Below are 23,625 nucleotides of genomic sequence, written 5' to 3' on the forward strand. Positions count from 1 at the left end.
CCTTATACCTGTCAGGGTGGCTATTATTAAAAAAACAAACAAAGGACCACATGAGTTGGTGAGGATGTGGAGAAGTGGGAACACTTGTGTCCTGCCAGTGGGAATGCAAACTGGTGTAGCTGCCAAAGAAAGCAGTATGGAGGTTCCACAAAAAAATTAAAAAATAGAACCACCATATGATCCAGCAATCCCACTTCTGGGTATATGTTTAAAAGAATTGAAAACAGGATCTCAAAGAGATATTAGCCCTTCCATGGTTATGGGTATCCCATAGTCAGCCCTAGTCACAATAGCTAAGATGTGGAAACAAACTCTGTGTGTATCCACAAATGAGTGGGTGGATATACTACAGTGTATATTCCACCTACAGTGGAATACTAGTCAGCCTTAAAAGAAAGAAGGAAATTCTTCAATACACAGCAATATGGATGAACCTTGAGGACATTTTGCTAAGTAAAATAAGCCAGACACAAAAGAATAACTATTGCATGACTCCAGTCATAGGAGGCATCTAAGATAGTAAAATTCATATTAAAAATATTTATTTATTTATTTATTTAGTTGAAAAAGAGAGAGAAAGAATGAGCATGAGAAGGGGAGAGGCAAAGGGAAAAGCAGACTCCCTGCAGAGCAGGCATCTTGATCCAGGACTCAATCCCGGGTCTCCAGGATCATGACCTGAGCCAAAGGCAGTTGCTTAATCAACTGAGCTACCCAGTTTGTCCCCAGAAAGTTCATTCTTTAAATTCTGTTCTGTTGAGAACTATGTTTAGTACCAAAATCTGTATTCATCAAGGTCCCCTAGAGAAACAGGACAAATAGGATATATAGAGAGATGCAGATGAGAGATGTATTATAGGAATTGACTTACACAATTATGGAGTCACACAATGTGCTGTCTGGAGGCTGGGATCCAGGATAGCTGGTGGTGTACTTGTGAGGTCCAACTGAAGGCCTGAAAATCGGGGGGCTAATGATGTAAGTCGTGGTCTAGTTGCTACCAGGCTGGGTCTGAGGACCCAGAAGGAGTCCTGCAGGACCAGCCAAGAGAGTTCCTGACTATGCACAGGATAGAAATCAAACCTGAGCCAGTGGGAGGGGAAAGCAGAGTTTATTTATTGAAAGTATAGAAAGAGTATAGACAGAACTTCTGGGAGACTTAGGAAAGGAGGAAATCTCGTCTTTGATTAGGGTTCAGGAGTTTTTACTGAGGCTCGTGGTCTGGTGTATGTGTCCTCTTAGGCATCCAGGAACAAGTTAGTATGGAGACGAAAGTCCAGGTGTTATTCCTTAGAGGCAGGGACCTTGGCGTTGAGATGGATGTCTAGCACTGGTGGTCTGAAATATGCCTATAACAGCTTCATCTGGTTGGTCGTTCTCACCTGGTTCTTCCTTGGATATTATCTATTCTAAAGAAACCATTAACTCTGTGTTCCTTACAAGGAGGACCTACTGTTTGCCTTCTGAGGCATGTATAAAGTGGGGGTGAGGGCCTACCAAGAATAGAAGCAAGGGAGCACCTGGGTGGCTCACAGGGTTGGGCCTCTGCTCAGGTCATTCAGCTCAGGTCATGATCTCAGGTCCTGAGATGGAGCCCTGCATCAGGCTTTCTGCTCAGCTGGGAGCCTGCTCCCCGCCCCACCCCGCCTTCTGCCTGCCTCTGTGCCTACTTGTGATCTCTCTCCCTCTGTCAAATAAATGAATAAAATCTTAAAAAAAAAATAGAAGCAGGAAAAGGAGAAAAAGGCAGGTTTTTATGGAGTCCTTCACTTTCCCTGTTTGGGTCTGAGTCCAAAACCCTGAGAACCAGGAATTCCAATGTTCAAGGGTAGGAGAAGATGGATGTCTCAGCTCCAGCAGAGAGAATGAATTTGCCCTTCCTCCACCTTTTGTTGTAGTCTGGCCCTCAGTGGGATCAGCATGCCCACCCACTGGTGAGAGTAATCTCCTTTACTCCATCTACCCATTCAAATGTTAATCTCACAGACACATCCAGAAATAATGTTTATCAGCTATCTGGGCTTATCCCATTCTTATTGACACATAAAATTAAACAAAACATCATAGACTTGTACATTGATTTTTACACCTTGGGATATACCATGCTATTTATTTTGTTGCTCAAATTGTGAGCTTTTTCAGATTGATTCCTGTGTCCCTGTGACATGCCCCCAAACTTTTGTATTTTTACATGCCTCTTTACTTTCTGATTCTGTAAGATGCTTTAGCCATACTTTTAATTTTTCCTGTTCTGTCCTCAAATCAGCCATTTTTCCTGGTTCCTTTTAATGAAGAAATGGTATTTAGAAAACAAAATCTGGCACTGGGTGTGCGTGCTGCTATTGGGATGTTGATGCAGATTGGCCAGGTTTGAGAACCCAGAGGATATCCTGCAGGATCAAACAGGAGAGTCCTTGGCTTTGTGCAGGCTAGAAATCAAATGTGAGCCAAGAGGAAATGAGAGCAAGGTTTATTGAAGACATAGAGAGAGCAGATATAGATAGAGTCTCTGGGAAAGTCAGAAAAGAAAGGGGAATGAGTTTCATCTTTGCTTGGAGTCTGGGGTTTTTATTGGGGATGGTGGTCTGGTGCAGCATCTTCTCAGGTATCCAGGAACAAAGATTAGTGTTTAGGTGTCCCCCATAAGTCACTTATGCCTTGCATCCAGGGGTCTTGATGAGTTCGTGGTCTTGGAAAACATTCTTTATGACTCCACCTTGTCACTCCTTAGATGCTATCTACTATACTGGAAGTCTCCAAAGAAATCATGAACTCCTTGGCCTTTATAAGATACATTATCTGTTCTGTAAGGAGTGTGTAAGGGGTGGGGTGTAGGTCCTAGGAAGTCTAGAAGCAGGAAAAGTAGTTTTTCATGGGGTACCTTTAGTTTCCCGTCTCAATGTCATTGCTTGTGGGTTCACCTGACAGAGTTATGTATATATGATAACAAATAACACATATATGTATGGAAACACCTAATTATTTCTGTATTTCTCCATCTGTACATATATTAAGCTAACCGTGATGAATACCCTTCGTATTTACTTATAGTCTTTTTGAACCTGTAGGCCAGATATAGTAACTTGCTTTTTTTTCTCTTTGCAGATTTCAGAAATTCCTCTATTTTATATGTGCCTTTCAGAACATCTCTTGTGGTATCCACTACTTGGCATCTGTGTTCCTGACAGTGGCCCCCTACCATACTTGCAGGCCTCCAGGCAACGTGAGTCAGGTTCTTTTCGGCAATATCTCTATTTGGAGGTTGGAGGACATCTGGATCCTGTTTTTCACAGGCCATAAAGATCAGATTTTAGTGCAGCTGCAGAATGGTGAGGTCTGGGAGCTGACAAGTTGTCACCGATTCCGGAGGGATGACAAGTCTGCTTTGAACTCTGATTATCATGGCCAGAAGAGTAGCTTTCCTTGTTTGGATGGCTACATCTATGACAAGAGCAAATGGGACAGCACCGTGGTGACTCAGTGGGATCTGGTCTGTAACCGAGAATGGTATGCAAGGATGGTCCAGCCCGTATTTATGGTGGGAGTCCTGCTGGGAGCGATGATTTTTGGCCACTTTTCTGACAGGTAAAATGAAGTATTTTGGTTTGTTGCGTCAGTGTAAGGCTCATTTTCCTATCTGGTTTTCTTAGAGGTCAGGAAATTATGTTGAAAATTTTAGTCATATTCACACCTCCTATCTAGATACTTACCTCTTTGCTGATCTGTTATTTAGGGATACACAAAAAACCTAGTAGTTAGAGCGTGCGTTCTGATAATAGCTGACCTGGGTTCAGATCCTGGTTCTACCTTACTAGCCATGAGCCCTGGGAAAACTGTATGACCTGTGTTTCAGAAACTAGTCTGTAAGCTGGTGATGAAAATAATAGCACTCACTTCAAAGGGTTATTGTAAAATTAATGCAGAAAAATTACCTTGGACATATAGTGACTCAATAAATACTTGTTATTACTTGAATTTATATATAATATATTATATATATATATATATATATGTTTAAATAGACTTGCTTTAATAGATATAGCCTGGTTCTAAGCAGTACTATCTGTGAAATTGTGGATTTGATACACTAGCCCTATTTTCTTTAAAAAAAAAAAAAAACACTTAAAAATGGGTATATAACATTTAAATAAAGCAAAGTTCCTCCCTATGGATGTGGACTATGCTTTAAGTACCTGTGCTAATACACAGAGATGAATTTATTTGGTCCCATAGTTGTGAATTCTATAGGCATGTGCTGGGTCCTGGGAACCTGAAGGCAGCAGCTTAGGTCAAAATCCCTGCTGTTGGGGTGAACTAGTCTAATGGGGCCAACAAACGTGTCCAGAATAAAAGTATAGGGCTTTGTTGTAGCCGGGGCCATACTAGAAGTGAAAGCCAATGGAGGCAGAGTCTATGGAAGCCTACAGGGAAGAGTGCTCGGGTCTCCCCACCTCTCATTCACATCTGTGAGGTGCTATTTGAATAATGAAATTAGGGAAGTGGAGTCTAGTTATTATGAAGTTATGTTTCTATGATTAAGAATCTTCTGTTCCGTAACTGCCTTCCTGGTAGTTGTGTGGAAGGTGTGGAAATGAGGCCAGTCAAAGCCAAAACACATGGTCAGAAAGCACCATGAGTGAGAGTCAGCAGAAGCAGTAGGCAGCAAAAGCAGCCCTTCTGTACAAGACTTCAAATACTAGAATTGTCAGGGGTAGGTCAAAAATCCACTATGTTCACTGCTCTTAAAGGAATAGATGACAAGCTTAAAATTATTGCTAAAAACCTGGACGTTGTATTTTTTTTTAAAGATTTTATTTATTTATTTGTCAGAGAGAGAGAGACAGAGAGAGAAAGATCACAAGTAGGCAGAGAGGCAGGCAGAGGCAGAGGGAGAAGCAGGCTCCCTGCCAAGCAAGGAGCCCGATATGGGACTCGATCCCAGGACGCTAGGATCATGACCTGAGCCGAAGGCAGCCGCTTAACCAACTGAGCCACCCAGGCATCCCTGGACATTGTATTTTAACAAAATGAGAAAAATTAACTAAATTTATTTATTTATTTACTTATTTACTTAAAGTAAGCTCTTTGCCCAACAGGGGCTTGAACTCATGACGTCAAGATCAAGAATCACATGCTCCACCAACTGAGCCAGCTAGGCACCCCCTGGGAATTGTATTTTAAAATGTTATAAAATTGAAGAATAACTGTCTAGAACATCTAGAAATACAGACCAAAATAAATGACTGACAAATTCCTGGTAGTTGTGACAACCTGTTATATACAAGTAAAGAAAGAATGAATAAAATGAATGAGAGCTCAGAAAAAAATTATTTTATTTTATTTTTTTTTAAAGATTTTATTTATTTATTTGACAGAGAGATCACAAGTAGACAGAGAGGCAGGCAGAGAGAGAGAGAAGGAAGCAGGCTCCCCGCTGAGCGGAGAGCCCGATGCGGGACTCGATCCCAGGACCCCGAGATCATGACCTGAGCCGAAGGCAGCAGCTTAACCCACTGAGCCACCCAGGCTCCCAGAAAAAAATTATTAATAATAAACATCAGAGAGCCAGATGGAAAATATGAGAGATTAAAATTCATGATGGTGAAGGGGTAAGGTCTGAAATATACTTAGTATTAGAAACTAATCAATGGAACTTACTACATTAACAGAGTAGAGGACAAAACTCATATTTGCAACTCAATAAATACAGGAAAAACATTTGATAAATTTCAAAATTAATTCATGACAAAAACTAAAAGTAGAAGAATGTCCTTAACCTGATAACAGGTATCTACAAAAAGATCTACCATGAACATCTTAATGTAAAATGTCAAAAGCTTTTGCTTTGGAATCAGGAACCTACAAAGATATATGAAACACTGCTTCTGCCTAGTTTTGTGCTGGAGATTCTAGTACTATAAAGCAAAACAGTGAAGGAAAAAGGAGGGAGAAATGCCTAAGGGAGAATGAGAGAGAAATGCCTAAGCAGAAAGAAGAAAAAAAGTCATTATTTTTAGCATACAATTGTGTATGAAGAAAATCCAGCAGATGAATTGTTAGAATTAATGAACATTTAATGAGGTTGCTCAATATGTTATCAATACATATAAATTAATTATGTTGATATCTACTAGCAGTAAATAGAAAAATTTTTAAATGCCATTGCAGAATCCAGAAATAAAGTCACACTTACACAGTCAATTAATCTATAACAAAGGAGGCAAGAATATATGATGGGGAAAAGACACTCTTTTCAATAAACAGTGCAGGGAAAACTGAACAGCTGCATGCAAAAAAAAGGATCTGGACCACCTTCTTACATCATACACGAAAATAAATTCAAAAAGACTTAAAAAACCTGAATATGAGACCTGAAACCATGAAATGCATAGAAGAAAACATAGGCAGTAATCTCTTTGACATTGACCTTAGCAACATTTTTCTACGATATCTCGTCAGGAGAGGGAAATAAAAAACAAAAATAAATTATCAGGGCTACCCCAGAATAAAAAGCTTTTGCATAGTGAAGGAAACCATCAACAGAATGAAAAGGCTGCCTATATAATGGGAGAAGATATTTGCAAATGATATATACATAAGGGGTTAGTATTCAAAAGCTACAAAGAACTTATACAACTCACCATCAGAAAAACAATCTGATTAAAAAACGGGCAGAAGAAAAAAAAATGGGCAGAAGACATGCAGATGGCCAACAGACATGAGAAGATGCTCAACATCACTAAATGCAAATCAGAACCACAATGAGATACCACCTTACACCTGTCAGAATAGCTAAAATAAATTTTAAAGAAACCACAAGAAATAACAAGTGTTGGTGAACAAGTGTTGTGGAGAAAAGGCACCCTTATGCACTATTAGTGGGAACGTAAATTGGCGCAATCACTGTGGAAAAATAGTATGGAAGTTCTCAAAAAATTAAAAATAGGAATATCATATGATCCAGTAATTTTACTACTGAGTTTTTACCCAAAGAAAATGGAAACACTAATTTCAAAAGATATATGTATTCCTATGTTTACTGTGGCATTATTTACAATAGTCAAGATAAGGAAGCAACTTAAGTGTCCATTGATAGATGAAGGGATAAAAAAGTTGTGATATATAAATAGTATATTAATAGAATATATTCTATATTCTATATATATAGAACATATTATATATTCTTGATTGATACATTTTATTTCAATTTAATATATAATATATATTACTATATATTATATAATATATAATATATTATACTATTATAATATATACTATATACTATATATATACCATATATAATATATATATTCTATATATACAGAATATAGAATATATATTATTTATCAATGTATTATATATTAAATTGAAATAAAATGTATCAACATGCTAATAACATAGAATACATAATATGACCTAATATTAATAATTATATACTTATTATATAAATATAAATATATAATAAATATAATATAACTAATAATACAAAATAAAATAATAAATATTAATAAAGGTAATATTAATTATAATAAAATGTAATAATAGAACCTATAATATAATATATAATATATATAATGCTACATGGGTGAATAATATTCCAGCCATGAAAAAGAACAACAACTTGCCATTTGCAACAACATGGATGGACCTGGAGGGTATCGTGCCAAGTGAAATAAGTCACAGAAAGTCAAATACCATATGATTTCACTTACATGTAGAATCTAAAAAACAAAACAGATGAACAAACAAATAAACAAAAAGCAGGACCAGACCCATAAATACAGAAAACAAACTATTGATTGCCAGAGGGGAGACAGTGCTGGCGGTGGGTGAAATGAACGAAGACAAATGGGAGATACAGGCTTCCAGTTATGGAATGAGTAAGTCATGGGGACAAAAGGTACAGCACAGGGAATATAATCAATGGTATTGTAATAGCCTTGTGTGGGGACAGATGGTAGCTACACTTGCGATGAGCAAAGCATAATGTATAGGGTTGCTGAATCACTATGTTGTACACTTGAAACTAATGTAACAGATGTCAACTATGCTTCAATTTTAAAAAGGTTTAAAAAATGCCATTGCAAAAACCTAAAAATATAAAATATATATATGGATAAATCTTTTTTTGATAAATCAAAAAGTGTATAAACTCTTTATGGAGAAATGACAAACATCAAGAATCAAATCATTAAGATACATAGATAAATCATTAGACAAACAGTTGATAGTTCCTTAGGGGGCCCCAAACAGAGTAGTGCAATTATAGTAGATATAACTACGGAACAAATGAGGCATCACACATCAGCAGGAAAAGGATTAGTAAGTGGTGCTGGGACAACTGTATAGCCACATAGAAGAAAATAGAACTGGTGTCCCTTCCTCACACCTTACAGTACAAACATCAGAAGGATTAAAATCCAGAGTTAAAGGTCCACATGTAAAGGAAAAACTATATAACTTTAGAAAAATAATAGGGAAGAATATTTTCAGAACCTAATTGAAGGAAGGGAAGATCTTTTTTAAGCCACAAAAAGCACTAACCATGAAGGAAAAAATGAATAAATTTGACTTCACTAGAATTTATGTCCATGAAAAGACAGCATTAAGGGAAGAAAGACAAGCTAGAGAGAAAAAGAGAGAGAATATTTGCTTTCCATATAACTAAAAGATTAGAATCCAGGATACTTTAGAGGACTTTATATCAATAGGAAAAAGATAGACAAACCCAAGAGAAAACTGGGAAAAAGATTTGAAGTCACTTCATAAAAGAGAAAATCCAGACGGCTAATGGAAAGATGAAAAGGGTGTCAATGATCTATAATCATACTTTTTATTTTTGAAAGTTGTCAAAAGTAGAAAGTCTTGTAATAACAAGTGTTGGTGAGGATAATGGGTAATAGGATCTCTCGCCCTGCTGGTGTGAATGCAAATTAAAACTGCCAATCAGGAAAACTTTGAAGAATCATTTCTCATTATACAGAAAATTTGGGGATGTGCGCAACTTACATGTCCCAGGGGTTGGGCCTTGGAGATGCCCTTGCACGTGTCCACATGGATATGTGCATCAGAAGTCTCTTACAGCATTGTTGCTGCCAGCCTGGCCATGCAAGGAACCCAAATATGCTTCAGCCATGTTGTAGACACACGTATGGCAGTATTTCTTGCTGTGGGTTGTGCAGCCATGCAATGGATGAAACATCACTCAAACAACAGAGAGGAATCTCCAAAAATGGTATTGAGTGAAAGAAGCAAGACATAAAATAAGACGTACAATACCAGTACTGTTTGATGAGAGAAAGTTCAAAAACTAGCAAAAGTAACCTATCTTGTTTTGGGCCGTCTATAAACATGGTAAAATGGAATGAAAAACAAGGAATTAATGATTGCTGAAATTAGGATAACGGTTCCTCCAAAAAGGGGGCAAGGAGCTGGGTTTGGAAACACCAAGGGAGATGTGAGAAGCTATTGGGAGGATGGCAATGGTCCCTTTCTTACTTTGGGTTGTGAAATCATAGATGTTTGGATCTTTATTATTCTCCAAATTGTACATATGTTTTTGTAGGCATTCTTTTGTATGTATGATGTAATAAAAAGGTAAGGAAATAAGATCTGATTCCATCCTTATAGAGCTAACAGTGGAGGAGAAAGACTTTTAAGTAGATAATTTCAATGAAATGTGACAAATGCTTTTAAAATAACAACTCACATTTATGCACCATTTACTATGTACTAGATGCTATTTTAAATGTCTTGTGTATTATCTCATTTAATTATTTAAAGAAGTCTGGGAGGTAGGCACTATTGGCCCTATTTTAAGTACTGGTGTAGAAAAGGAGGCACAGAAATTTATTTGGAGGGTAAGCAATGGAGCTGGGATTTGAACCCAGGCTTGAACACCTGATTATTACAGTGCATTGTCTCTTCATTTCTGCTGCAAGACTCCAGGGGATGGTCAGAAAATCCTTCACATTTGACCTGGGTTTTAGATGCTCACTAGGGAAGGCTTTCTAAGGGGGAGGGAACAATTTTATGTCACAAGAGAGCCTAGCACATTCATGGTATTGTGGGGTGGCCCATTTGGCAGAAGCATAGGATGGATAAAGGTAGTGAAGTCAAACTACACCCAGGTTTGTTTTTATTTCTGGGAAGTGTGGTTGGGGAGTGCGCACATTTGACATTAGGAGGGCCAGTTGGGAGGCCTTTGGAATGAAAGATGTAGGAAATGGTGAAGGCCCAAATGAAGGTAGGGGAGACAGAGAGGGTAAGATGGACACATATTGAGGAGGCATTTTTTTTTTTTTTTAAGATTTTACTTATTTATTTGAGAGAGAGGGAGAGAGAGAGAAAGCACAAGCAGGGGGAGCAGCAGACAGAGGGAGAAGCAGTCTCCCCGCTGAGTAAGGATCCCGACGTGGGACTCGATCTCAGGACCCCAGTATCTTGACCCAAGCTGAAGGCAGATGCTTAAATCGACTGAGCCACCCCAGTGACCAAAGGAGGCATTTTTAAACAGACATAATTTGGTGACCACTATGCAGGAGGGAGAGGATTTGGGGAGAATACCAACCAATTCAGGAAACATGAGGGAAAGAGCCACTTTAGAAGAAAGGGAAACATGTTTGAGTATGTTTTCCAATGAGCATGTCCTATCCCTAGATTAAGAAAAAAAGGGAGAATCGAAACATCACCACCAGCAATAATAAAAGGTGGCGGCTGTGCAGAACATGCAAATGGAGAAGAATCAGTAGGAGCAGAAGGCAAGGGGGAAGTTAATCTCGTGTCTTCAGGAATCCGAGCCAGGCCAGCGGATGACAAGCAAGGGCAGAGAGAGTACAGGAGAGGGCTTGAGCAAATGCCAGCATTGAGGCAGGTGGGCCCTCACGGCAAATGTGGAAAGGGGAGTTCTGCAAACTGGCACAGGGATTGGGCCTTCAGGAGCAAGCACGGCCAGTGACACTAGAGAGAAGCATGTGAAGACTGAGGGAGGCAGCCTGGAGGTCTGTGGGGACTGGAGAGCGATCTCAGAAAAGCCAATGGTGACCTGGCGGTCAGTGGCTAAGGAAACGTAGGAGTTGAGAGAGTAGGGATTACGGATAAGCCATCAGTGGAAGAAAGGCAGGATGTAATGTGGCTGAAGGAGGGACGGGGTCCAGAGAAGGTTCTTGTCTTTGGCTGGAAAAGACTTAAACTGAAAGGAAGGGGTCAGAGGAGAAGAGAAGGAGAGAGGTAAACGAAGTATTTGTTAGAGAAAGTTCTCAGGGGAGGTGGGAAGTGGCATGATCCAATACAAAGATGGCGGACTGGTATTTGGAGAGGAAAGGGTGTGTATCTCTAGAGCAGAGGGAGGAAGAGAGAGCTGAGTGCAGACGTAGGTTGTGTTGGCAAGTGGACAGAGCGGAAGTCGTGGGGCTTTCTCTGATGGTCTCTGTTCTGTGCAGGAGATGGGTGGTAAAGACATTGTGGGTGGTAGATGGGGTTGATGGGGGATGGGTAAAACATATGAAATGGCATTCAGGGCTCAGATGAGTTTGGAGAACGTGGGTGTGTAGGGCCAACCATCCCTGCTAGTATGCGTGGGAGCATAGAAGCCTGATGGTGTACGGAGGATGGTTTTTAAAAATTTGCTTCCATACCCTCTGCTTCACCAGGCAGATGTGTTGGTTGGAATCTCAAAGCTATGTTCTTTTGCCTTGAAATGATCTCTCAGGGATAACTCACAGGGAGAAAATCTTTGAGAACCACATATCTAATAAGGGTCCAGTATCCTGAATATATAAAGAACTCTTACAAGTCAACAATGAAAAGACAAAGAACCCAATTCAAAAATGGGAAAAGGATTTGGATAGATATTTCTTTAAGGAATATATACAAATGGCCAATAAGCACATACGAAAATGCTCACCATCATTAATCATTAAGGAAATGTAAATCAAAACCACAATGAGATACCCCCGCACACTCACTCGGATGACCATCCTCAAAAAGACAGACAATAACAGACAAGTGTTGCCAAGGATGTAGAGAAATTGGTCCCCTCATACATTGTGAACGAGACTATAAAAATGGGACAGCCACTTGGGTAAACAGTTTGGCAGTTCATCCAAATGGTTAAACATCGAGTTACCGTATGACCCAGCCATTCCACTCCTAGGTATACACCCAAGAGAACTGAAAACATAAATTCACACAAAATTTTGCTTACAAGGTGTTCATGGCAGCATTATTTTCAAGAGACAAAACGTAGAAGCAATCCAAATGTCCATCAAGTGATGACTACGCAAACAAATGTGGAATAGCCATACGACGGAGTGTTATTTAGATCCAAAAAGGAAGGAAGTGCTGCTGTACACTTCCAGCACCCAGGTACAGACGGCATACACACCACAGCCATAGCCGCTCCAAGACGAGACTTGAAGACGCAGTGCTAAGTGATAGAAGCCAGACGCAGCGGGTCCTATGTTCTGTGACTCTGTTTGTATAAAATCTCCAGAACAGGCAAATCAGGAAAACTTTGAAGAATCGTTTCTCATTATACAGAAAATTTGGGGATGTGCGCAACTCACATGTCCCAGGGGTTGGGCCTTGGAGACAGAACTGTGGTGGCCAGGAAGGGAGCAGAAAAGGCAGAATGATGGCTCCTGGGTGCCCAGTATCTTTTTGCAGTGGTGAAAACGTCCTGGAATTAATTCGTCATGAGCGTGGTGCAATTTGTAAATATACTACAAGCCACTGTAGTGTAGCCTTTAAAAAAAAAGGTTGAATTTCATGGTCTGCGAATTATATCTCAATTTTTAAAAATCTGTCAGGAATGCAATGTGTTTGTTTGCTTTTTAGACAAAGAAATGCCTCCTCCCCGTTAGGAAAATATGCGGCAACTGAGCACCTTGTTCTAGGAGCAGACCTCTGTTTTTGTTTTGTTTTGTTTTAAAGATTGTATTTATTTATTTGACAGAGAGAGAGACAGCAAGAGAGGGAACACAAGCAGGGGGAGTGGGAGAGGGAGAAGCAGTCTTCCCATTGAGCAGGGAGCCCGATGGGCTCATCCCAAGATCCTGGATTCATGACCTGAGCCGAAGGCAGACGCTTAACAACTGAGCACCCCAGGCGCCCCAATACATAACCTATTAAATACATAGGTAGTACTCGTCTTTCGTGAATTGGAGAGGATGCTTGAACTGTTACTAACCATACCTTGGTTTTCTCCCTGTGCGATTCTTACTTTTCAGGATAGGAAGGCGGTTTGTCTTGTGGATCACAAGCACTGGAATATTTTTCTTCGGCATCGCTGTGGCGTTCTCATCTGATTTTTACAGTTTCATGGTCACACGCTTTCTTCTTGCTATGGTGAGTGGTGTGTGTGCCTTTTAAAACAAACAAACAAACAAAAAACACCTCATTAATTCTTCTGCTGTATTTTCATCTCGAGCCTGTCTCAGTTTGGGTCATTTAGAATGTGGTGAGAGAGAGAGCAAGGACTTGTTTTTGTTCACTCCAGTGGGACCTTTTTCTGTGCAATAGTAGTGCCCTGTGTTTACAGAGAAACTCATTAACATGAAAACTGGTTGCTTACTAGGCAGAGACTTCTTGTTTGACAGCACGCCTGGCACGTGATCCACATCCCCCAATCACTGAGGCATTATTTCATTTCTGAGCACTTCTATTGGTCGAGTCAGGCCCTGTATGCAGGAGCCAAACAGATGCTTAAGGTGTACTGTTAAGAACGTCTTTTGTGTACCGTGTGGTAGGAATGAACACTGGAAGGCCTCATGCTCTTCTGTTACGAGGAACAGGGAGGTATAGGGAAACGGGCATGAGTTTGCACACCAACTTTGTCAAATTTTGGCTTTTTCACTGTATGGCCTTGGGCAAACACTCTTTGGGTTTTATAAGCTGTAAACTGTAGAAAATACTACCTGCTTCACTGGGTTGTTTTCAGGAGTCAGTGAGATTAAAGTTAAATGCACGGTCGGGTGCCTGACACAGCCTACGCCGTCCTTCCGGTGGGGACTGTTACCGGAGGTGGACCAGCCAGTGACAAAGCATCCCCACACTTGGTGAAGCATCCAGACAGGGTCCAAATGGCCAAACAACAGAAGCAGTGAGTCCTGTGGGAGGTCAGTAGTCAAGGAGAGTGGAGTGAAGTTTCTACTGTGGGAGGGGCTTGTGACCTTGCTAAACCCGGGGACGGGCAAGTATCCCCTCTCACCGGGACGTATGAGCCAAGATTCTGGGGAGAGGCCAAAGGCTGCGATCTCAGGAGAGGTCCTGGTCCTCACAAAGCAGGCGGGTGTGTTCAGTTTTGGAGTCCTCCCTAATGGCTGCACAGGGTTCCTAGGAAGCCACGTGCATGCCCAAGGATGGGGATGATGCATAAAAGGAAAAAATTTAGGAGAATTGGAAGCGTAGCCCCTTTTAAAAAAGTACTTATATATATTTAGGAATGTAAAGAGTTTTTAACACAAAAGTTAACAACCAGCAGTCTGTGTCCGTTAAGGACAGAATGAGAGGAGATGGCTCTGGGCTTGCAGAGTGAGATTTGATGAGAACTTTGGTGGGAAAGATGGCTCAGTGGAAGCACAAGTTTGGAGAGATTGTGAAGGTCCTCTTTGGGAAGGCTTAAGAGGATGCATTCTGAAAATAGCTGTTTCAGTCTTGCAAATATCATGTGTTTATTTCCGGAACTGAGAAAGTGAGACAGCCACTCATTGAATGCATTTGTAAATGTGGCCTTAAATTTCTGTCTTTGATTTTCATGAGAAATGTAGTTGGGGTTGAATTCTGAGTAGGGAAGATGCAGATAGACTCATTTAGTCAACACATTAGAATCTGCCCTCAGAGTGTCATACTAAGTAAACTGGACCAGACTCTTTCAATAACCCTATAGCATAGTGGGAAGGCAAGACACTCTTGGGCCATCTTGTAAGAGCCAATGTTGACAATGGAGGCATGACAGTGGGGGCTCTTAAGCTGGGAAGGTGGAGAGTCTGGAGAGTCACCGGATTTTTTGTTCTGAGGGATGGGTAAGAGAATGTTCCAGGCAGAGGCAGCAAGTAAGAAGGCCCTAAGATGAGAAGGAATGGAAGGTCCAGATGTCTGGAGAATAGAGGGGAGATAAAATACCTTGATGAAGCTGAAGGTGTCAGGGATGATTAGCCCCGGAGGATGATCAAGAGTTTGTGTCATTTCCTAGAGGCAATGGGAATGTTCTCAATGGGTTCAGGCGGGGCCAAGTGACTACTCTGCCTGCTCTGCTGGGGGTAGGGGGTGGTGTCCGGGGAGATGGGAGGAACAGAGTGTTATCAGTGGAGGTGACGAGTGTGAATGGATCCAAAGAGTGTTTTGGGGATTACATAGTTGTGTATGGGTTGTCTGAACCCAGTGAGAGAAGTAACCAGTAAGAAGTGGGAGTGGACTCGGAATTAATACGGAAAAAAACCCCTGCTGGGCACTGATGTTACCTCTTAACTTACTGGGGGAAATTTATAGTATTTGACAGTAATCACCATCTTTGTGTACTGTAACAGCAGCAGTTACCAAACAACTAGATTCTTGGGTGTGGGAGTCCTCATGATCAGGGTTCGCTATCTGAGTGTTGCAATTACAAGGTTGTAGGAAGAAATGGAAGCTGTTGTCACAACAATATTAAACCAAGCACTCATGCAGGAGAGGCCCCACCACGCACATCCCTGCTTCCTGCTAGCGTCAGCCTCTCTGGGCCAGGAAATCGCTTGTAGGTTAGCCTCTTTCTGACTCTCTGATGCAAGGAGAAATTGCAGGTCTTACAAAAGATGTTTGATTACAAAATGTCTTTGAGAGCAGTAGGGAAAACCAAATCATCCTACCAAAATCCCTCAGCCTGTTGGGATGTGGCAGAGCTAGACCAGTTAACTTTTTTTTTTTTAAGATTTTATTTATTTATGTGACAGATAGAGATTACAAGTAGGCAGAGAGGCAGGCAGAGAGAGGAAAGGAAGCAGGCTCCCTGCTGAGCAGAGAGCCCGATGCGGGGCTCGATCCCAGGACCCTGGGATCATGACCCGAGCTGAAGGCAGAGGCTTAACCCACTGAGCCACCCAGGCGCCCATAGACCAGTTAACTTTTGAAGAAATTAACATCCACAAGGATAATGACATGATGAGCCTTCAAAAGATTATGATTTGAATATCAAAGGATTAAGAGAGGCCTTTGGCTCTTAAATAATTTTTTTAAAAATTAACTTTCTGATTTGCGTTATAGAAGTCAAATGTGAAATATTCTGGTAGGAAAAATTCGAATCCCCTCATCATCCACCCCCCCACACACAAAAAAATCCATCATTTGATTCATTCTTTGTTTATTCCAAGAATGATCACTTATTGCCATTATAGTCTAGATTTTGTTAAAGATAGGCTTGTTTTCAAAATAAAGTTATTTTCCCCAATTTTTAAAATTGTGGTGAAATACCCATAACATAAAATTTACCATCTTAGCCATTTTTAAGTATACATTTCAGTGATACTAAGCACATTCATATTGTTGTGCAGCCGTAATCACTATCCATCTCCAGAACACTTTTCATCTTGCAAAACTGGAACCCTATACCCATTAAACACTAACTCTCATTTCCTCCTCCCCTCAGCCCTGAGCAACCACATTCTGCATTCTATCTCTGTGATTTCAGCTACACTGTGTACCTCATACAAGTGCAATCATACAGTATTTTATTTTTTTGTGATTGGCTTATTTCACTTAATATAATGTCCTTAAAGTTCAAGTCTGTTGTAACATTTGTCAGAATTTCCTTCGATTTTAAGGCTTAATAATAGTCCATTATCTAGATAGACCACATTTTGCTTGTCTGTCCGTCTGTCCATGGATGTTTGTGTTGCTTCCACATTGTAGCCATTGTGAATAATGCTGTTAGAAACATGGGTATACAAATATTTCTTTGAGACCTAGCTTTCAGTTATTTTGGGTATATATCCAAAGTGGGACTGCTGGGTCATATGGTAATTCTATTTTTAGTTTTATTGGGGGAATCCCCGTGCAGTTTCCCATAAGAGCTGTATCATTTTATATTCCCACCAATAGTGCACAAGAGCTCCAATTTCTCCATATCCTTGTTCAACACTTGTTATTTTTTTTTGTTTGTTTGTTTTTTTTAATTAATAGCCATCCTAATGTTTATGAGGTGGTGTCTCAATGTGGTTTTGATTTACATTTCCCTAATGGTTAGTGATGTTGAACATCTCTTCATGTGCTTATCGGCCGTTTGTATGTCTTTTTGGAAAAATCCAAATCTTTGCTCATTTTGAATTGGATTACTTGTTTTGTTGTTGAGTTTTAGGAGTCTTCTATATATGCTGGTTATTAATTTCTTACCAGATACATGATTTGTAAATATGTCATTCCGTAAGCTGTCTTTTCATTCTGTTGGTAGCCTCTTTTGACGCACCAAAGGTTCTAATTTTCATGAAGCCCAGTTTATTTTCTTTTTTGTTGCTTGTTAAAGTTTCAACCAGATCTTTTTCTTCACATTAGTTGTCAAATTTTTTTGCCCCCATTTAACAGTTTAGGGTTTAATAATAAGGACCTCTTGTACGTAGAGTAATTGGTATGCACATTTACAGTTACATTAACTAAGAAATAAACGCATGCTGTAGAGGAATCCTTACATGAAACCCAAGGCAGAGTCTAACATATATCATACATATCCTGTCATCTGTATCATACGTAGCCTCTCAAGTTTGGCCTTTTGGGGTGGCCAGGGTGGGGGATGGGTGGAAAGAACCATTTAAAGAATGGGTCTCAGAAGACAATCTTTGTCATTTTCCTTCTTGCCTATGTGTGATATGCAGAGAGATCAGACCCCTTAGCAGTTAATAAATGTGACCTTAAATCTGGACCACCCTCCCTGCTTTGTTTTTCAGTCTGGAAGTGGCTATCTCGTGGTGGTGTTTGTCTATGTGATGGAATTTATTGGCATGAAGTCTCGGACGTGGGCATGCATCCAGATGCATTCCTTTTTTGCCATTGGAACAATGGTGGTGGCTTTGACAGCCTACTTTGTCAGGACCTGGTGGATCTATCAGATAATCCTCTCCACAGTGACTGTCCCCTTTGTCCTGTGCTGTTGGATACTCCCAGAGACACCTTTTTGGCTTCTCTCACAGGGAAGACATGAAGAAGCACAGAGAGTAGTTGATCTGATGGCCAAGTGGAATAGGGTGAGCTCCTGTAAACTGTCAGAACTTTTGCCACTGGATCTAAATGGTCCTGTTGGTAATGAGCCCTCTGAAGTTAAGAAGCACAACCTGATAGATCTGTTTTCTGACTGGAATGTTGGAACAAGGACACTTATTGTTTGGCTGATTTGGTTCACTGGGTGTTTGGGATTCTACTTCTTCTCCTTGAATTCTGTTAATTTAGGAGGCAATGAATATTTAAACCTCTTCCTCATGGGTAAGTAGTTAAATTATATTTAAGTGTGGCAATGACGTGATGTTTCCACCATGTTTTTAGTATGTTCTTATTGTCTTTTCTCTACCAGGAACAATATTGCCAACTATATTATCATGGTCTCTTTTAGTGGTATTATGCTGGAGTATAGGTATATATTTCTCTTTTAAAGATTTTATTTATTTATTTGACAGAGAGAGAGAGAGAGATCAGAAGTAGGCAGAGGGGCAGGCAGAGAGAGAGGGGAGGAAGCAGGCTCCCCACTGAGCAGAGAGCTTGATGCAGAGCTAGATCCCAGGACCCTGAGATCATGACCTGAGCCGAAGGCAGAGGCTTTAACCCACTGAGCCACCCAGGCACTCCTATATTTCTCTTTTAGAACAATGCCAGCATTCAAAAGAATTGAGTCCCTCCTTCCTCTTCTGCCTCTACTCCTTGCTTGCTTCCTTCCCATAAGCCCATCCCCATCTCAGAACTCTCTTTGAGAGGTAATGTCTGTAATATCTGGCTTGTACCCTTTTAGACCTCTTTCTATGCATTTTCATACATTTGTGCAGATGAGGAGATCATTCACGAACTACTGTTCTTTGCAAGTGGCTTTCCTTTTCAAATGTAATACATCTTGGAGCTCTTCTGGTATCTTTCTACCTTCAAAAGTCCTTAATTTAGAAATTGTAGTCTGTAAGGTCACTTAAATACACGCAACTATAATTTCATTTTCATGCTTCTTTATTTCAGTAGCAGGTTAAACTGGCCCCAGATATCATGACATCTTGAGGCATGACTCCGAGGGTCAGCCAAATTCACACCAGACATGAGAGAAACTTTAGAAGTTGATACGTGTCCATCTAGTCTTAACCCCTGGTCATTTTCACGAAGGCTGCCTGCATTTGCTATTATCCTCAGAAAAATCTCACTCTTACATTTTTACAAAAAGACAGTGTCCCTTCTCATTAAGGGGCTCTGATGACACATCTGTTTTTGCTTATTATAGCTCAGCAGGAATTACCAGGGGAGTCATTTTAAGAAAAAATAAAAACCCATTATTCTCTTTTTGAGGAAACCAACAAGCTTGCAGACAGAGTCCACGTTGGCTTCAAAACCCATTCTGTATGTCAGCTTGACAAATGATGCAGAATTCCTTGAGCAGAGCAGCAAGTGGCAGGAGGACTGGCAGGGCGGGGTGTGGGGGGGGTATGTGTGACATGGGGAAGCTTAGAGAAGTTGGAATCTTAGTTCTCTATGATACAGTTTCTTTGTTTTAATGGAGATATAAATTCCCAAGAAACTGGGACATCTCATAAATATAAAAATGTTTCGAAGATAAATATACATGGTTTTCTATTCTCTACTGTCTTGGATTTTTTCATGTTATTACCCTTCCCGGAAGTTCTCTTGTCGGCAGGTGCTTCCAGGCAGCATTTCTGTGCTGTGACATTTTGGAACGAGTTTCTATCTCCGGAGATGGGTCAGGGCTGGTGGGGATTTCAGTCCAGCTTCAAGACATACGCATGGGGTCATGTGGGGATAGGAGCAGAACTGGGTCTGGATGAATGGGGAGATTCTGTATTATAGACTGAAGAAAGTAATGGCTGATCGTCCAAATCCCAGGAGGCTTGGGCCTCATTGCTTGTACCGTGTCTATCCCAGACACGGTCACACCAAAAACTGGAGGTGGTGTCAGTATCTTGAAGCGACAACTCAAGAAAAACCAGCGTAGGATACTTTAAATGTCCCTTCAGCCATTTCACAGTTGCTGCCCTGCTTTGCTAGACCCCGGGATGTTGGTTGGTAGCCGGACACCCCGGCCTGAGGCACAGAGGGAGGCAGTGGGGGAAGGGAGGCTGCAGGAAAGGAGTCTTGGCTCCTGAAGACCTTGCTTCCAGTGCCTGAGCTGTCTCTTACTCATTTGGCTCAAAGCATTTACTCCCGGTTGTAAAGAGGGGACACGAAGCCGGTCTTACTCCCATGTGGCTCTGTTGTGGGTCATTATCTTATTTGACCTTGAAAAATGCTTGATAAACTCTTAAAAATAAAAAAAAAATAGTAGTCTAAGAGATATACACCCTGATGTGGCCTAAAAGCATGGACTTTGCCACTGCAGGTCTGTGGAAGGGAGCATTTCCTTCAGAGCTGACTATGTTCCATGTCGATGGAAGGGAGCCTCAAAGGCAGCTTGGAATGTTCTTTTTTGTCTTTGCCTGAGCCACTTTTTTTTTTTTTTTTTTTTTTTTGAGCAGTGGCGGCTGTGTAAATTTCTGATGTACTACTGAGAATGTTCACCCGGAGTGTAGGTATCTACCCCCCTTCCCCGCACCCCCCGAGGTGTGTTCAGAAGCTGTGGGAGACAGAGAGGCTGACCTGCCCCTCCATGTGCTTGCAGTGTTCTGTAGTTGCGTGGACAAGGGCTGGTCACGCCTGAGCAGTGGGGGCGGGGCCCATCCTGAGATTAGGCAAGCTGCAGAGGGAGGGGAGAACCTCAAGACTGAATTACATGAAAGATCTGGCCTGGTAGACGATGGTAGTTTTCCTAAAGGAGATCGTTGGGGTTGCTCAGTTTGGCTAAAAGGTTCTGCTTGCACCCTGTTTCGTTCTGGCTGGTAGGCATAGAGCTTTTAGGCTCTGGATCTCAGGTTCAGACTTTGGTTTTTCAAGAGAAGGGCTTTCCAGTCAGTTATGGACTCAGAGATCCAGCCTTCACTTTCATGGTGGGGCAGTAAAAAGAGGCCATCGGGGATGCATGTTAGATGTTTAGATGTTTACTTTCAGATTTAAAAATCCTTCGTGTGTTATCTTTGGTTTGTGTACCTAGCCGACAGTGAATTTTCTGCTTCAGTTCCTAACTTGGAAGTTACTGATCTAGAATTTTCCCTCGTTCTGCCAAGCGTGAGAAACCAAAGATCAGAAATTATCAACGTCGTCTATGAATTTACTCATGTAGTTGTCCAGTACGCCTGGCCTCTGGGTCCCACGTTGTGTACCGGGGAACTTACAGCCTAGCAGGGGGCGAGATCCCCAGGACAGGTGATAAGTGCCAGGAGGACTGTGCACTTCCGGGGATACATCCTCTTCATGCCAGGGAGTTTTAAAGGGGTTGGGCTTGCAGGGGGTGGGGGGCTTTGGGTAGCCCTTAGGGGCCCCTGGTAATGGGAAGAGAGCTGATCATTCCTTTTGGGTGGTGGGTTAGAAGGCAAGGTCCCCTTGTGTGGTTGTTGCCACAGCTTATAGAGAGCCCTTTCCCTCTATGACAGGTGCAGTGGAAATTCCTGCCTACATCTTCATAAGCTGGGGGATGGACAGGATAGGGAGAAGAAACATTCTGGTCTTCTCTCTGATCTCCGGAGCACTGTTCTGTGGTGTGATTACGGTGATCCCCAAGGTGAGTTATTTTTATGTTTTATTGAAGGCACAGTTAGTTGTACCATGGCAATAAGGACGAAGATCAATTCAGACATATGGACAGAGAAGATACATAATATTTAAAAAAATTTTTTTTTAAAACTCATTCTTTCTCTGTGATGTAAGTAATACATGTTCATGGTAAAAAAAAAAATTAAGGAAAAAAATGTTAAAAAAACGTTTTGTTTTAAAGAAAAAAAACCCCCCATCTTCCCAGTTCCCAGGGATGACCAGTGCTGTTTTTTGTAAACACAGTGGTCCTGAATGAGGGAAGTTGATCACCTCTTCCAGTGATGATTGTTATCGTAAACATTCATTCATTGAACAAATGTGTATCCAGCATCTATTATGTCGTTCTAGGGGCTGAAGTCACACAGTGAATCAAGTTTCTATAAGTGTGAAGAAAACCAAAAGGGGATGAGGGGTGGAGTGTGTGTGTGTGTGTGTGTGTGTGTGTGTGACACATGTGTTTATTTTATCCAGCGTAATCGAAGATGGTGTGCTTCTCAGAGAAGGTGGCAGCTAATTAGAAACCAGAAGGAGGGAGGAAGCCAATAGGGACGTCTGCAGGATATAATGAGTTTTATATTCAGGACTGTTTCAATTTAAACAGTCTTGCTTTTCATTGCAGGCGTTTAGTGCTTTCCACTTACAAGTGTGCCTACAACCCTCAAGGAGCTCGTTCTTAAAAATGCAGTTTCCTACTGAGAAACACTGCCAGAAACTACTGAATCCACTTTCCCATTTCTATGGTTGGGCAAACACCATCCCCTAGAAGAACTCTCTTTTTAAAAAGATTTTATTTATTTATTTATTTATTTATTTGAGAGAGAGACACACAGTGAGAGAGGGAACACAAGCAGAAGGACAAGGAGAGGGAGAAGCAGGCTTCTCGCCTAGGAGGGAGCCGGATGCGGGACTCGATCCCAGGATGCTGGGAAGACTGAGCTGCCCAGGCACTACCCCCCCCCCCCCACCAACCCCAGAATAACTCTTGCAGCCAGAAGTGCTCCTCCTCTTCCCCCTGCAAAATGTTATCAGAACTTGTGTTTTCATTCTTGATTTGGAAACTATGGTTACTCTAACAGTACTTTAAAATACCTCCCATAGGGGCACCTGGGTGGCTCAGTTGGTCAAGCGTCTGCCTTCTGCTCAGGTCATGATCCCAGGGTCCTGGGCTCAAGCCCCAGTTTGGGCTTCCTGCTCAGTAGGGAGTCTGCTTCTCGCTCTCCCTCTGCCTCTCTCCATGCTTGTGCTCTCTCTGTCTCTCTCTCAAATGAATAAATAAAATCTTAAAAAAATACTTTCTATAATTTTCTCTAGGATTATAATAGTATCTCACCATTTAGAGCAAGGCATTTTAAGTTTTGCATATTGTTTGAAATTTTCTCTAAGTTAACCAGTGACTTTTTATAGTAATACTTCACTTAATTCTGAAGGATGATGAATCAAATGTTTTATACAACTGAAGTTTCCCACTGAGTGACGCACAACTAACACGAATGCCGTCAAACTACTCAGGACCAGGGGGTTGCTGCCAATTTGAGGGAACTTCATTCACACCTTTTTTTGGTTTTGTCTTTTCAAGTAGTTTACAGGTACAGTAGTTGAGTTGATGGCAGCTGCCTTGGAGCTGGCTGGTGAAGATTTAGGGGAACCTCAGAACCTCTGAGTCCTCTAATGGTTACGCCCCTGCGATAAGGGGGAAAACAGGAGAGTAGCTGATGGGGATTTCTAGAAACAGGTACTAACACTTAACCACAAATTTCTTCCTTCTGATGAAGT

General features: G+C 41.2%; 1 protein-coding gene across 1 annotated transcript in view; it reads left to right on the forward strand.

The window, feature by feature from the left end:
• SLC22A16 (solute carrier family 22 member 16) overlaps nt 1–23,625 on the forward strand; it is a 33,501-nt gene that overhangs the window by 710 nt on the left and 9,166 nt on the right. Inside the window, exons 2-5 of the mRNA XM_046006046.1 lie at nt 3,106–3,585; nt 13,230–13,347; nt 17,913–18,444; nt 21,693–21,820. Of these exons, the coding sequence (XP_045862002.1) occupies nt 3,106–3,585; nt 13,230–13,347; nt 17,913–18,444; nt 21,693–21,820 (1,258 nt within the window). The remainder of the gene's footprint in view (nt 1–3,105; nt 3,586–13,229; nt 13,348–17,912; nt 18,445–21,692; nt 21,821–23,625) is intronic.

The sequence above is a fragment of the Meles meles genome, chromosome 5 (assembly GCF_922984935.1).
Source record: "Meles meles chromosome 5, mMelMel3.1 paternal haplotype, whole genome shotgun sequence".
Taxonomy (NCBI): domain Eukaryota; kingdom Metazoa; phylum Chordata; class Mammalia; order Carnivora; family Mustelidae; genus Meles; species Meles meles.